At 40.6% G+C, this 15,610-nt stretch overlaps 1 protein-coding gene across 1 annotated transcript in view; it reads left to right on the top strand.

Annotated features, from left to right (window-relative positions):
* Positions 1–15,610, top strand: part of LOC146453809 (protein MMS22-like) — a 62,513-nt gene that overhangs the window by 29,499 nt on the left and 17,404 nt on the right. The window contains exons 12-19 of the mRNA XM_085096150.1: positions 1,194–1,313; positions 1,499–1,551; positions 2,381–2,440; positions 3,359–3,475; positions 12,131–12,242; positions 13,260–13,338; positions 14,021–14,114; positions 15,080–15,216. Of these exons, the coding sequence (XP_084952276.1) occupies positions 1,194–1,313; positions 1,499–1,551; positions 2,381–2,440; positions 3,359–3,475; positions 12,131–12,242; positions 13,260–13,338; positions 14,021–14,114; positions 15,080–15,216 (772 nt within the window). The remainder of the gene's footprint in view (positions 1–1,193; positions 1,314–1,498; positions 1,552–2,380; positions 2,441–3,358; positions 3,476–12,130; positions 12,243–13,259; positions 13,339–14,020; positions 14,115–15,079; positions 15,217–15,610) is intronic.

Below are 15,610 nucleotides of genomic sequence, written 5' to 3' on the forward strand. Positions count from 1 at the left end.
TATGTCTTTACAGATAAAATTTCTTCAGTGCTCGCTGAGACCTTGCAGTTAACTTGAGCCGATAAACCGATAAACAAATGCCACAGAGCTAGCGTACGCAACGGCATAAAGGAACTAACTCAAACGGAATGATAAGAAAACTTCCATTCGGTAAATTTGGGTAATTTCCGTAATGATCAAAATCAAAAGGTCAGCAGAGAGATCTCACCACACTTTGATCAAAAAGGAAAATCTCTCCGAAACGTACTCAGGAAAGCACTTAATCCAGAAGTCTAAGGCCAGCGGGCGGCGTGTTTGGCCTCAGTCACCTTTTCAATTATCTGTTGCAGTCCCACGTCGTGGTACGTGAGCAGGAATGCTCTTCAGACTTTGAAGGCCATTATCCCTGACTGAAAAGTTTTCCAAGGATCAGCGTGATAAGAAAGGCACCCATCACCATTCAATTGAGAGAAAAAAGAAAAAAATAGGAAAAGAACAAGCTCTAAAAAGAAATTGTTAACCGAATTATTGACTGACGTGATTCGCGGGAAACTTTGATAAAATGAACGATGTTGGTGGAGAGAAATAGAATAAATAATCATACAGCTAATTTCTCGGTGAACGAAGACCAGTGCAAAGATCAGTGCTCAGATTTGCAGTGGGAATTTACATCCAACTGAAAATGCCTTTTTTCGTCGAGGTAAGGGGCTTGAAAAAAGTTATGACCTGATCGGGAACGGGATTGGGATTGGGCTAAAACAGCTGTCGGGATTACGGGATTGAGGGAAAATTTTGTCCGTGATGGCGGGATTGAAGAACTCTATTGGGGACCCTCTAAAAACCTTTCCTTGATTAATTTACTTCGTCACATTCGTTTCTCGCACGGCTTAACTTGGAGACATCAGCGACCGAGCCAATATTTCGGGGACAATAGAGAGGTTAAGCACCACGTTTGCGGCAAACGGCAAATGTCAGAAATGACCACGTGACCATGTTTATCCTTTATTTGCCGCTCGCTGTTTTTAGTTTCTCAGGAAAATTGAGTGTTTTTGCGTTAGAATTAAAGGCCAGAATTATCTTGTACTATTTTCATCTACGTACTCATATTTTCAAGAAAACATAAACGCGAATCTCACGTTTGCCGTAAACGTGGTGCTTAACCTCTCTAATGTTTCCCATCTTTCTTTTTTTTTTTTTTTCGTTCTCATTTTCAGGATAGCCAAGAAGAATCTCAGCGACGTTTCTGCCTTCGTTGTTGTATCTCACTGTCGTATCACTGGTCGGCAAACTCTGATCTCATTCTGTGGCTGTGGGATTACTTTCACAAGAGAATGGTGGGTTTATTCAGTTGTGTTTGTACGGCTAAGTCTCTGGCCTGGCCATTCTCACCTTTACTTGTCAATCAACCTTCAGAGAATAAACAATTAACAAACAACATGCGTCTTTTTCTACGACCCTTAGTGATGTTTTATTCATGCGACTTTTCGATAAACAACCTGGTTTTCTTTGTTTTATACAGAACGATTCATTTCACATCCCAGGCCAATCTTTGAGCAGTTTTGCCATTCTCAGGTATGTGCCTTTCAACGTACATTACGCTACAATACACAAACTGTCTCTTCTGCAGACGTCGTTCTCTAGTCGATCGTGTTTGCGCCTGAGTTCCGTCTGTAGTTGTTTCGTGCCCTTCCCATAGACCTCTGCGCCCCTGTTTTGCCACTCATCCCACGAAATGCGGGGGACTAGGTGACAGAGCTTTTATTTGGATACTCGCTACTAACTGCTTACCAGTAATACGGCTAATTTCCTTCTGCGCTGCTGGTTTGGTATTCTATCCACTATTTTAAAACGTACACTTTTGATAAGTACGAAGATTAATCAACAACGAATATCGACGAGAGTGAAGTTTCTCCACGCGAGAGTTAACGACGATTCTGAAGCTAGAGTCGCGATCGTCAAACCCCGGATTGGGCGTATACTTCATAGTAAGGTAAGGGTGACTATATGGAGGGTTAGGGTTAGGGTTGTGTGGATGACTATATGGTACCTTACCATGAATTAGTTGCTGTGGATTCATTCGTCTTCGACCTGATACGCTTTGGTGCGAAACCTGCACATGCATATATCGCTCTGGTTTGGACAACTTCGTGGCTTTTATTGATTGATTGATTGATTGATTGATTGATTGATTGATTTTTTTGTTTTGCTGCGCATAATAAGTCAGCTCACTAAGGTGCATGGGTTTTTGCAGACATCGCAGCCGCCATAAAACTCTCGCGAAAATCCATCGGATGAAGCTAGTCTGCTCGCAGGTTCTTGCTGGCTGTGCTATTGTGTGTGTTTACAAAAGTATTTGCACCATTTTTTTGCGAATTAATTGTCATTTGTTGTTTCTTTCTAGTCCTTCCGCTCTTCAGTGGATGGAACAGTGCTTTAAAAGATCTAAGGACACCCAGCAAAGGTGACTGCCATTTCTTTCATTTCCCGCCCATTTTGGGACTCCTTCTAGTCCTTAGTTATATTTCAGCCCTTGAGATAAGGCCATTTGTATTTACGTATTTAGAAGAGCCAAATTAGCCCTCAAAACTGCACTGTATTTTGCTCACCGAATCGGCCCCATTTTGGGGCCTAAAACAGATCTTATAATTTAGAGTGATATGAAGGAGAGTCGCGCGGAATTACAACTGGAAAGCGCGTTCTCTTTTGGTCCATGCGCTGATTTTGGAAAGTCCCGATCATAATTCAATGGCCATCTCTACCAGATTTTTGTAGCAACAGGAGGCTATATAAGAATGATGTATCATTCAGTAATGACACAGGCGCGCTCGGAAAAAGAAATTCCGAGTGCTCCTATCAGGAGTCGAACCTAAGACCTTCCGATTACTAGTTCGGATGCTCTACCACTGAGCTACAGGAGACTCGTTGGAGCTAAGGCCATTAAACTAGGTTCATGGGACAAACATCCTGCATACTGCTAGGATTGGGAGGCTGTATGTAGCCTATACCAGGTGATTACTTGTAGGGTGACAAACTCTGCGCAGTTCCGAAAAAAATTCAAATAAACTGGATTGTGGACCCTGTTTATCGATGAAGATGCCTTGACAGAACAATTTGTATACGCCATGTACGTGAATCGAGGGCAAACACTTACGTAAATTACTAAATAGTAATACGTTTGAATAAAACCCAAAATGTGTGGCCTTCTTGCAAAGCAACGGCGAATCACGTACCCGGATCAAACGCGGCCACGTACAAAAGGTGCGCGAAAACAAGAACAAGAAAACAGGACTCGAGATGTTGACTCGTTGCCTTATCTGCCCGAGTAAATAGTAAACACACACGATCGAAGACGTTCTCTAACCGCTTGTTCTTTTTGCAGCTCGGTTATTCCAGAACACGAAACCAGTTTTACTCTGTTCTTGCGATTGGTGTCCGTTCACCTCACGAAATTACTACACAGCGGATCACTTCAGGCGTGGAAACAGATCAAAGGAAGGTACGGAGTATTCTATGGTGGTTTACAAGTGATTATTGATAGAATGTTAAGATATTCCACCTTTCAAAGAAATGTACTCAAAATGTTCGAGTGTATCATAAGGTAGAGTGACATATTACACCGTTACTGATAGGTTAGTTAATATTACGTTGATAATGTTTGCTCTTTAGAAATTCCAAAGATTTCGGTTAAACTACATTAGCCGTATTTTTGAAAAAGGCGGTCGATTAAAAGTTCAGCACTTTTCCTGAAACGTCGCCGAATCACGAGGTTTTTTGTCCCAAGAAGCTTCAGAATGACGCGAAAGAGACAAGAAGGGAAGGAGAAGAGAGAAAGGAGAGGGAAAGAAAACTGCACGAGCCTATGTTTTCACGAATGCTTGGTTTTATCAATAGAGTTGGTAAGGTAATTTGGCCATGGTAAAGAGATTTGAGTGCTGACTTTTCTAGCATTGGCCCTTCATCAGAGTGAATCAAGGAATTGTTGGTTGTATGTGTTTGTAGAGTGAGCAGCGAAGCTACGCTATTGGTAGCTATAGGAGCACGGTAACGTGGAAAGTAAGTAAGTAAGTGAACTTTATTTTAGACAGGGTGGCCCAATCATCTACAGGGCTGTTATCCTGAGGGGCCCTGTATGCACCTAATATTATTATAGCAAAATAATGAATTACAATAAACGCTTGTAGTCTAAAAACTTGTGGTCTGAGAAAAAAATTACAATATAAAAACACGAATAAATTAGTCGAATGAGTGCCGATTTGGAAGATGAATTTTTTATCTAAACTTTTACGCTTTCTTATGTTCTTAAAACCGTATTGGCGACTTCGCATGCGCTCCACGAAAATACGTCTACCGTAGAATGCTTACGGTTACAAGCCTTCTGGCTTAACAAAATATTTTCCGGTTGTAAGCCCCCTATCTCTACCACCGGGGATGTTAACCCCCCTCTACTGCACTTGTTTCTTTAATCTAAACAGTTTCACACAACTTCAAACGTTCACAGTAATGTGCGGAACAATACATTTATTCCTGTCTCGTCAAATGCCATTTAAGTAACTGTCGATGTTTGAACAGATTCATTGTAAGAAGATTCATTGTTATGTACAAGTGGTTGATTTTGTAAATGCTATTTATTTTCGTTTGTACACGTTATTTATTTAGGCAATTTATCACCGACTGCTGTTCCCCTTATCTTCGCCCGCCTCGACTAGCACCTGCTATTTGCAGGCGGAAATGGACCTTATGTAAATGACAGTTGTTAATAATAATAAAGTGTCCAAAATGTTTTACTTTAGTATTAACTGTACAGCAGTTGTCAAAAACCCTCTTCGACAGGCCTCAATTTTATGCAACAACTTGCTTTTCATACGCTCATTTTTGCCACTACCTGTGAGACCCTCCCTCCCGATATAAACCTCCCCTGCCAAATAAACTGGATTGTGGACCCTGTTTATCGATGAAGATGCCTTTACAGAACAATTTGTATACGCGATGTACGTGAATCGATGGCAAACACTTACGTAAAATAGCAATACGCTTGAATAAAACCCAAAACGTGTGGCCTCCTTGCAAAACAACCCAAACCCTGAAGCCCACCCAAAACCTCGGCTTACGAAGCCCAGGGCTGAGAAAAGGCATTTTACCTTATACTCTAAGAAACAGTACTTTTTACACCTCGCTATTCTTATATTTTACAACAAATCAATTCAAGAAGCAGCTACAGTATTTCCCTTTTTGTGGCTCACTTCAGTTGAATTCTTCAACAGTAGTCAACGTTAAAACGAAGTTAGACTCATTCAATTTTCAAATAAACAACAAGGCGTTCACGCTTTCAAGATGATTTTAAAATTCAAAATTTCAGGATGGTTTCAGAATTCTCTCGGGATGTCGTGCGTTCGTTTCCTGCCGAGTCAAAGGATTTTTTTCTTTTATACCTCGCGTGGTTTTCCTTTTTCTTCCAAAGGGCTACTCACAGCAGGAAATTTATGGATTCCATTCGACAGGTTCAGAAGGGTTGACCTTTCGCTGCAGAGTTAATTTCAATCTCTGATTCATCATCTGATTCACGGCTAACTTCAACTTTTCACAGCAGTAAACGAGAAGAAAGCTCTCTGTCACATGGTCGTTGTGAAAGCTCTCACAAGGTCGCACTCGCAAGGTCGTAATCGCAAGTTGTTTTCAGAGTTCTCATCGACAAAATTGTTGTTTTACGGCTGAGCGAAATTCTCGAATTCTCCAGAAATACAGAAAGGGATTTATGGATGAGTTAAGATGCGCTATCGTTGAAGTTATGTAAAAACCAACAAAGGAAGGCCTTGTACTAACAAGAACAATGATTTGAGGTGTATAGCAACACACCATTAAAATAAAGACAAGAAAAGTGTTGACTATGGAAGTTTTTAGTCTAATCAAGCGGAGTATCTTTCCATTATTCGCTTGTGTTGTTGATTTCCAATCTGTGCTTGATGGCGCCAAACAATAAAATGAATTTTCAAATAAACAGTAAAGTTTGTACCTAATAAGATGCACATTGCTGTTGCCATTGCCGTGTAGACTGCAGATTTTCAAAGCCAAAATAACAAGGAAAGAGCAACAATAAACCAAATACCAATTGCGGCTAAGATTGCGCGAAAGTGAGTTATGATGGAATTGTACCTTAAATGCAACTGCAGAGCGAGAAGTCGATCCAGTCCAATTGCTGTAATCGTGACAAACGAGACTCCGGCAAAAAAGTAAGCTATTTCGTTCGAATTTGTGCAAATGATACGATAAGTGGACGAAAAACCATGCATTCCCGTTAGTAGAAACAATACGAATGAAGGCCGAACGATGAAGCCAACTCCAAAATCCGAGATGGCAAGATTTGCCAGCAAAATGTTGGAGGGCGAATGCAAAGACGGAGTCTTCCCAATAGCGATTAAAATTGCAGAATTTGCGACCATTGCTGCTAGGCAGAGAGAAAAGTTCAAAACAGAGATTGCAATTGCGTGGTGCTTGTTTTGTTCAAGATAACTTTGATGTCCTCCATACACTTTTGTTTGAGAAAGGAATGAGATGAACTCCGTAAAAATTCGATTCTTTTTTGTAACTCGCCGCTACGAGCACTGTTACCACTTGCTCACGCCTGGCCTGATAGCTCAGTCGGTAGTGCAACGGTTGATCTAATCCGAAGGTTGTGGGTTCAATTCCCGCCCAGTCGAAGGATTTATCTCTTCCTGGCGTGGTTTTCCTTTTCCTCGCAGGGCTAACGCTCAGCTGAAAAATTCATGGCTCACCTCACCACTTTAACTTTCACAGCAGAGTTAATTCTTTTATTCTTCATTTGACTCGGACATCCTCTCTTGCTCGCTGCTAACCTTTCACAGCAGATTACGAGAAAAATGCGCAAGTAGACGGGTCGTATTCACAAGGTCGTAATCGCAAGTTGTTTTCAGAGTTCTCAACGACAAAATTGCTGTTTAACGGCTGAGCGTAATTCTCGAAATCCCCAGAAATACAGAAAGGGATTTAGGGATGAGTTGAGATACGCTATCGTTGAGGTTATGTAAAAAGCAACAAAGGAAGGCCATGTACTAATAAGAACAAGGATTTGAGGTGTATAACAACACACCATTAAAATAAAGACAAGAAAAGTGTTGACTATGGAAGTTTTTAGTCTAAGCAAGCGCAGGATCTTTCCATTATTCGCTTGTGGTTGTTGATTTCCAATCTGTGCTTGATGGCGTCGAACAATAAGATGAATTTTCAAATAAACAATAAAGTTTGTACCTAATATGATGGACATTCCTATTCCTATCCCCGTGTGGACTGAAGATTTCCAAAGCCGCAATATCATGGAAAGAGCAACAAAAAACCAAATACCAATTGCAGCTAAGATTGCGCGAAAGTGAGTTATGATGGAATTGTACCTTAAATGCAACTGCAGAGCGAGAAGTCGATCCAGTCCAATTGCTGAGATCATGACAAACGATACTCCGGCGAAAAGGTAGGACACCCCGGGAAAACTTCTGCACAAGAAACGATAAGTGGACGGAAAACCATGTATTCCTGCAAGTAGAAGCGATATCGCCCAGGGCTGAACGATGAAGCCAACTCCAAAATCCGAGATGGCAAGATTAGCCAGCAAAATGTTGGAGGGCGAATGCAAAGGCGGGGTCTTCCAAATTGCGATTAAAATTGCAGAATTTGCGACCATTGTTGTTAGGCAGAGAGGAAAGTTCAAAACAACGATTGCAATTGCGTGGTGCTTGTTTTGTTCAAGATAGCTTTGATGTTGGAGGCATATATCAACAAATGTGATCGGTGAAGTGAAGTTACGATCCATGAAAATTGCGTTTTCTTTTTCTGTAAGCGACAAACCCTTTGCTATAACATGGGAAAGCGACAGCTGCAAAAGTTTAATTTTCAAATGATCATTTCTAGTCAAACAGAACATCCATCACTCACTTATTTATTAACACAGTTCAGTGGAAATCGAATCATAAAACAATATCCCCGTCGTGCTGTTCACCGCTGCACCAACAATCAAGGCATATATATACAATGGCTAGTTTTTAATTTTCATTTCAGAAAGCATACATCCGAAAAATTGTTATATAAGTAAACCTCAATCTAATAATCCAACATTCATTTACGAATAAATAAAAAATTTATGCTGAACAAACAGAATAGACCACTTTCAACCACGCACCAAGAAACCCGTGGCAACAAATCAAAGAACGACTCGACATAGCTTTATCAGTACAATGTTAATTTTAATTAAAAAATAATTAAGGCAAACTAAGTTAAGTAAAGTTAACTTTAGTTTATTTTTCTCACTTTTAGAACATGGCTCAAAATACCACTTATCTGAAGGTCTGAATCTACCACAATGAATACAGTATTTGTTTGTGACAAAACCGGAATCCAGTGTCAATGAATTTCCGTGTAATTGCACATGCAATACGAAAAAGGATTTTTCTGCCAAAATTTGAAGGATGTTTTTAAATCACCCAGTTTGGTTTTCTGAGAGTTACACACATTTCTGACAGGGGAGGAGGGCGGCTGCGGCCGTTTCACGTCGTACTGTCTGTTATTTATAAATTCAACAAAGGTTCACTAAACACCAAATAATACGGGCAACATTTTCTTGCACCTCTCCACGCAACAAATGTTGCGTTGCAAGTTGCGATTGTTTGTTCGCCGTATTACAACCTCCACGCGCAACAGACCTTCATGTTGCAGAAAGTATACACTGTTTCTACTTTTTGCAACATGAAAATTTGTTGCGCGCGTTTCAGGGAAATACGGGCAACAAACAATCGCAACTTGTTAGGCAACGTTTGTTGGGCGACAGGTTACAAGAAAATATTGCCCGTATTACTTGGCCTTAAGTAAACTCGGTTCGGGTGACATGCTCAGTTGTTGTATACGATTTGTAGGGCACATGAACCGAAACAAGTTAAATGGAACCTTTGCAAAAGGAATAGACGTGGAGATTATAGAAACTGCAGTAGGCAGATCGGCTCTGTTTGAAGAGGTTTCCTGAGTCGAAAAATGGGTAAATGCATGAAATAACACATAAGAAAGGATACGAAACATCACACGAGAACTTTATTCAGATAAGGACTGCGTTGTATGGTTCTAAAAGCGAAACACGTTCATTTTTCGCGTAGGGGACGAATCTTCGTTAGTCGAATTGAGCGAGAGTTTTTTTCTTCCTTATTTTTTATTTAGTTCCTTTTACCTTTGACGATCGTACCGATCTTGGAAAATATGTATTGTTGTATTATCTATATATTTCCAGTTGCCATTCCTACTTTTGACTTGATAAATTAATGACGTGAAGTAACGTTGAAACGTCAGTTTTTAAAAGTTTTAAATGTATCTTAAGAACGTTGTAGTGTTGAATTTTGCCTCGAAATGCTACTCAAAATCTCTTCTTACACTTTTCAAGACCTGTCGCTTTTTTGTATGAAAATAACATTTTGAAGCGGGTAACAAAACTCTCCTTTCGATGACCCCCTAAGACCTTCAAAATGTATGCGCAATGGGCGGATGCTGATTGGCTCATCTTTCGTGAAGACAATTACGACAGCTGTAAAACAAGAAAGCCTTTCTAGGGGAGGCAGGGGATAAACTGAGAGCGCCAAAAAGACTGGAAAACCCCAGCGTTAGACAAAAAATAGATAAAGTTTGTGCTACCATAGGTTTGCGATGGCGCAATCCAAAACTGACTGGCGACTGAGCATCACTTTGTGTTTGTTGTATTTCAGTTCGCTGTCTCCATGTTTTTCCAGTGTGCACTCATAGGCGCAGTTTTATAGAGATCACATTTCCATCAAGCGTCGAAAAATGGCAAAATCTTAGTAGATCAACACAAAAACCACACAGGCCACAAGCAATACACTTTTGTTTGAGAAGGGAATGAGATGAACTCCTTAAAAATTCGATTCTCTTTTGTAACTCGCCGCTACGAGCACTGTTACCACTTATCAATCGACTTGCACCTGTCTGGCCTGATAGCTCAGTCGGTAGTGCGACGGTTGATCTAATCCGAAGGTTGTGGGTTCAATTCCCGCCCAGTCGAAGGATTTATCTCTTCCTGGCGTGGTTTTCCTTTTCCTCGCAGGGCTAACGCTCAGCTGAAAAATTCATGGCTCACCTCACCACTTTAACTTTCACAGCAGAGTTAATTCTTTTATTCTTCATTTGACTCGGACATCCTCTCTTGCTCGCTGCTAACCTTTCACAGCAGATTACGAGAAAAATGCGCAAGTAGACGGGTCGTATTCACAAGGTCGTAATCGCAAGTTGTTTTCAGAGTTCTCAACGACAAAATTGCTGTTTAACGGCTGAGCGTAATTCTCGAAATCTCCAGAAATACAGAAAGGGATTTAGGGATGAGTTGAGATACGCTATCGTTGAGGTTATGTAAAAAGCAACAAAGGAAGGCCATTTACTAATAAGAACAAGGATTTGAGGTGTATAACAACACACCATTAAAATAAAGACAAGAAAAGTGTTGACTATGGAAGTTTTTAGTCTAAGCAAGCGCAGGATCTTTCCATTATTCGCTTGTGGTTGTTGATTTCCAACCTGTGCTTGATGGCGTCGAACAATAAGATGAATTTTCAAATAAACAATGAAGTTTGTACCTAATATGATGGACATTCCTATTCCTATCCCCGTGTGGACTGGGGATTTCCAAAGCCAAAATATCATGGAAAGAGCAACAAAAAACCAAATACCAATTGCAGCTAAGATTGCGCGAAAGTGAGTTATGATGGAATTGTACCTTAAATGCAACTGCAGAGCAAGAAGTCGATCCAGTCCAATTGCTGAGATCATGATAAACGAGACTCCGCCGAAAAGGTAAGACACTCCTGGAAAACTTCTGCACAAAAAACGATAAGTGGACGAAAAACCATGCATTCCCTCAAGTAGAAGCGATATCGCCCAGGGCTGAACGATGAAGCCAACTCCAAAATCCGAGAGAGCAAGATTAGCCAGCAAAATGTTGGAGGGCGAATGCAAAGACGGGGTCTTCCAAAGTGCGATTAAAATTGCAGAATTTGCAACCATCGCTGTTACGCAGAGAGGAAGGTTCAAAACAACGACTGCAATTGCGTGGTTCTTGTTTTGTTCAAGATGGCTTTGATGTTGAAGGCATATATCAACAGATGTGATCGGTGAAGTGAAGTTACCAAATTCAAAGGTGAAGTTGCCATCCATGGTAACTTTGTGTTTCGGAAGCGACAAGCCCCTTGCTAACATAGAAAAACGACAGCTGCCTTTCAGGAAGCGGATGAACTTATTTTAATCAGTGAGATCAATCAGACCAGAAAATGACTTTCTCATAAACAATTCATTCGAAGAGTAAGACAAAAAAACAATACATATCGTTCTATTCATCGCTGTACAAATACACATTGTCTATTTTCAATTTTCATCTCAGATGGTGAATATTCAGGATTGTTGTTAAAGCAAACCGTAGTCTAATTAATCTTATTTTGATTTACAAATGAATGAAAATACTGGCATATTTGTGCCGAACAAACAGGAGACACAACTTTCAACCTCGCACCAGGAAACACGGGAGTTTAAGAATGGCTTGACATAATTACAACTTTACAACTATCGCAGCTCTTTTTGCTGGCCGTTGTCATGGCAAATTTCAGCTTTACCGTGAAAAATTTTGTTTGCGACATGGAAAATGACATTTTCGTCTAAGGTTAAGCAATAGGTTATTTCGACATTTTTTTTTTCTTTGTGGAGCATGCGAAGAAAGCAAAATTTTTGAACGAGAAAAACTCGAGGGGACACAGATTTTACTTTATACTTTTTTTTTTCTTTCCACTTCTTCCTTTCTCCTTGCCTTCGCCAGAGGGTTCATATTGACAATTTTTCATCTAAATGTCGGAGAATGGTTATTAAATCTCGTGTATTAAACCCAACTTTTTGATCATGACCAGAAACGATCTCTTTTCGACTGATTTGATTTTAAGACGACCAGAGAACACCGGGTATTTTTTCCCGAAAAAGAAAACATTATGTCCGTTTTTCTACTGAGGGAATACAACAGTTGCATGAACTCAAAAAGCATTTGAAACACGCGCCCGATCGCTTTGCGTTTTTATATCTCCTTGCGGAAAAATGAATTTCTTTCAATTTTCAGATTCTACTCCAAGTTTCACAAGCGGCGTATGGAAGAGCTAAACAGTAAGGGACTTCACCAGTTTATCAGTCTTTTTCTGACTTTGTCGTGTGTGGCAGATCTCGAGGATGTGGTAAGATGCACAAAGAAATGATTGTTTTGTTGTATGCCTTTTTTGTATCGTTGTTTGGCGTGTAGGAAACTACAATAGCGATTGGGCAATAGTTACTAAGGGGATGAATTTTGGCACCGAGATGAAACTGAGAGACGACACGAGCGTCCAAACGGAAAAATTTAACTATCTGTCCTTTGATGGCAACGTTAGCACATTTGAAAAAAGCTATTAAGTGTTCATATGGGAAAATTGCCAAGAGCCAGAAAATACGGATATATACGGCTCCCTAGTTTTGCTTCTTCTAATTACCTTTTGGTATTTGACAGAGAAGGCGCCAAATTTTGGCATGCGCCGGTCATGCATCGAACCGATGTCAGTCACTTTTGGGGCCTTGGGGCTTGCAGGGTTAAAGGGCAGGGAACAGTTACTCAAACCACGATTGGGCTAATCCTGGGTTAACGTGAATTTTGATTTAATTACTGATCAAATTAAGATTCTTTCAGTCAAAAAGATTTTTGTCCCTTAGTTTTGACTTAGACGTTTCTTTACCGTTAGCTTAAAACTAGCTTTTAAAGTCATTTTTAACGAGCGAGGTGAAAACCGTGGTTAATTTTTAATCGACGATTAGCGTACGGCTTTCCAACAACCCGGTGTATGGCACGGTTGTTCAAACCACTGTTAGCCTATCCGCTAACCCAGGGAACTTTGATTCCAGTTTAATTCCTTATCGTTAAAACTTTCTCCAAAATATTTCTGCCTTTCAGTTTCGACTTTGACTTTTGTTTAACTTTAGTTTATAATTAGAAACGTTTGCAACGAGCGAGATGAATACTTCGGTTAACTTGTATTTGCGGACTAGCCATAGGCGACCTTCAACTACCTGACTCAGTCTGGTAACTCCCAGTTTACGTTTTACGTTTGGTCATAACGCCCGGTAAATTTGTGCTGTGTATCCATCCCGTTATGCAGAGTGGAGTATTTAGCAGGTCCAGTCGAAGTTATTTTAATTCGTCATTTTGTCCCTATCACTGGCAGGCGAACAAGATGTGCTCCTTTCTTGATCTGTTGGACTTCAGCAAGGTGCAACACGAAAAGAAAACGTGCGTCTGGAAAGGTGGGGCATCCGCTTTTATGAATGAGTAGTAAAACAGAAGGGTCAAACAGCAGCCAGTTAATAAGAAAGATAGTCAGTCAGTCAGTCAGTCAGTCAGTCAGATGGTTGATCAATTTAAGTATCACTAAGAAAGACATGCTGTCAGAGTCAGTTAGTCAGTGAAGACAGTCAGTCAGTTAGTCAGTAGTCAGTCAGTCAATGTGTCTGTCAGTTAGTCAGTCAGTCAGTCGGTTGGTCAGTCAGTCTGTCAGTCAGTCAGTCAGTCAGCCAGCCAGTCAGTGAGTCAGTCAGTCATTCACTCTATCAGTCAATCAGTCAGCCAGTCAGTCAATCAGTCAATCAATCTGTCAGTCAGTCAGCCAGTCAGTCAGTCTGTCAATCAGCTAGTCAGTCAGTCAGTCAGTCAGTTAGTCAGCCAGCCAGTCATGATCAGTCCGTCCGTCAGTCAGTCAGTGCTGATCAGTTCATCAGTCAGGCAGACAGGTAGACATTCATGCATTTATCTTTTTTAGAAATCAGTCAGACAGATAGCTAATTCTTGAGTTGTGTGAGTACAGTGTCCAGCTTGCATTGACGTTCCAGCGTTTTATGGAGCTCATATAATTAGTTATATAGCAACTTTATAAAAAAGCTATTATTTTTTAGCCATCACAAGTTAATCTCCTTGTGTATATACCCTTAGGGCTGTTTGCTTTGGTGCTTATTTACAAAGAGAAGAACGTGGATTTTGGTTACTTGGCAGAAAGATTGTCACAGAGTTTCGCGGCTGTCGCAAGGTGAGAATGTCCTTCCATTTAGGATGACATACATTCGTGAATCCGTTACTCAACTTTTCCCGTCAGTACAAGTATTTCCAGTCGCTTAATGCTACAGAAAGTATAAGTGGGTCAACCTTGTTCCCAGGCTCTTTCATCTCCTCTGGGGTGGGGAGATGATAGACCTGGGAACAAGGTTGTAAGTGGGTATGGTCGACGATGTAAAAAATAAGGCCCAAAGCAGTGACCACGTTGACGGCAGAAAGAACCAGTGGACCTGCACCCTTCAAAAGCTCTATTTTCACTGAACCCTGATAACCGGCGGTTGCCAGTGCATTGTTTTATCTGGTTGGGAGCATTGTTCTGTTGTTCGTTCTTTTGTCCTGTCGACCAACCATGTAAGACGTCGCAAACGGATCAGGTCCCCCCAAAAGAACGTCACCAAACAATGGGTTCTAACGAACAAAGAAATGGCCCTGCGCGTGCATAACTTTTCAGTCAGAAATTTCTGTTATACTTCTACGCTATCCTCTGCAAAGCAGCAACGTGAAATGGTCAGATCAAGGTTTTATGGAGGACGTAAACATACGACGCGACGATGACTTGTCCTATCACTTTCAGAATTTGAATGCCGTGCCCACGAATTCAGCTCCGGGAAAGTTCAGGCACATTATGTACATTGAATGAATTACAACAATCGCGAAGTAATTGAGAGAACGCGACTTTAAGTTTTAAGAGGTGGTTTTTGTTGGTCTTGCGATCGCGGTTGCTTACGTTCCCTGCATTTTAAGGACAACAATTAAACTATTTCGGCCAACAGTTCACAGGTGACGTAGAAAAAATACTCACATTTGAAGTCCATGTTTAAATTTGACAAGCGTCACGTTACTCTACTTGGTTATTAAAAAAAAGAACCTTATTGAAGCACAGAGACCCTCTGATGAGTCTCTTGGCTCATTCAATGATTATTCTGTCCATTCTTTCAGAGAATACACCGAGTGTTCTTCACGAGATAAAAATCATCAGAAAAACAGCTGGCAATTAATCACGCTTTACTTGGACAGCGCACAGGATGTGTTTGAGCACAAGAACAAACAGGACTTATCTGAAAGCAAACTCTTTGGTGGGTTGTGAGGTTCCTTGTTCTAGACATTTCCGAGTTGCTGTGAACCTCATTGTGAAAGCGAGGCTAAGTGTAAAGTTTTTATTATGAAAGTTAGTTTTCATTCATATGCAAACAAAACCAATTATCATATAAAAAGCTTTCACTTAGCTTCTCTTTGAAAATGAGGTTCACAGCAATTCGGAAATGGCCTATTGAGTTGGTTTCACTTTGGAAAATAGTCACGTGATTAAGTGAGTCTGGACTATGTCGTCATTAGTTAAAATTTTACTTCCGTGACAGACTGGTAACTAACAAAATAACACTCCGGTCTAAACTCCGGTCAGCCTAGATGGCACTCCGGTTAACCTAATTTAGCTTAGGAAGCTTACAGTTAGCCTTTATGTTTGGGATT

This window comes from Pavona decussata, unplaced genomic scaffold (assembly GCF_977016875.1).
Source record: "Pavona decussata unplaced genomic scaffold, jaPavDecu1.1 SCAFFOLD_322, whole genome shotgun sequence".
Classification (NCBI taxonomy): domain Eukaryota; kingdom Metazoa; phylum Cnidaria; class Anthozoa; order Scleractinia; family Agariciidae; genus Pavona; species Pavona decussata.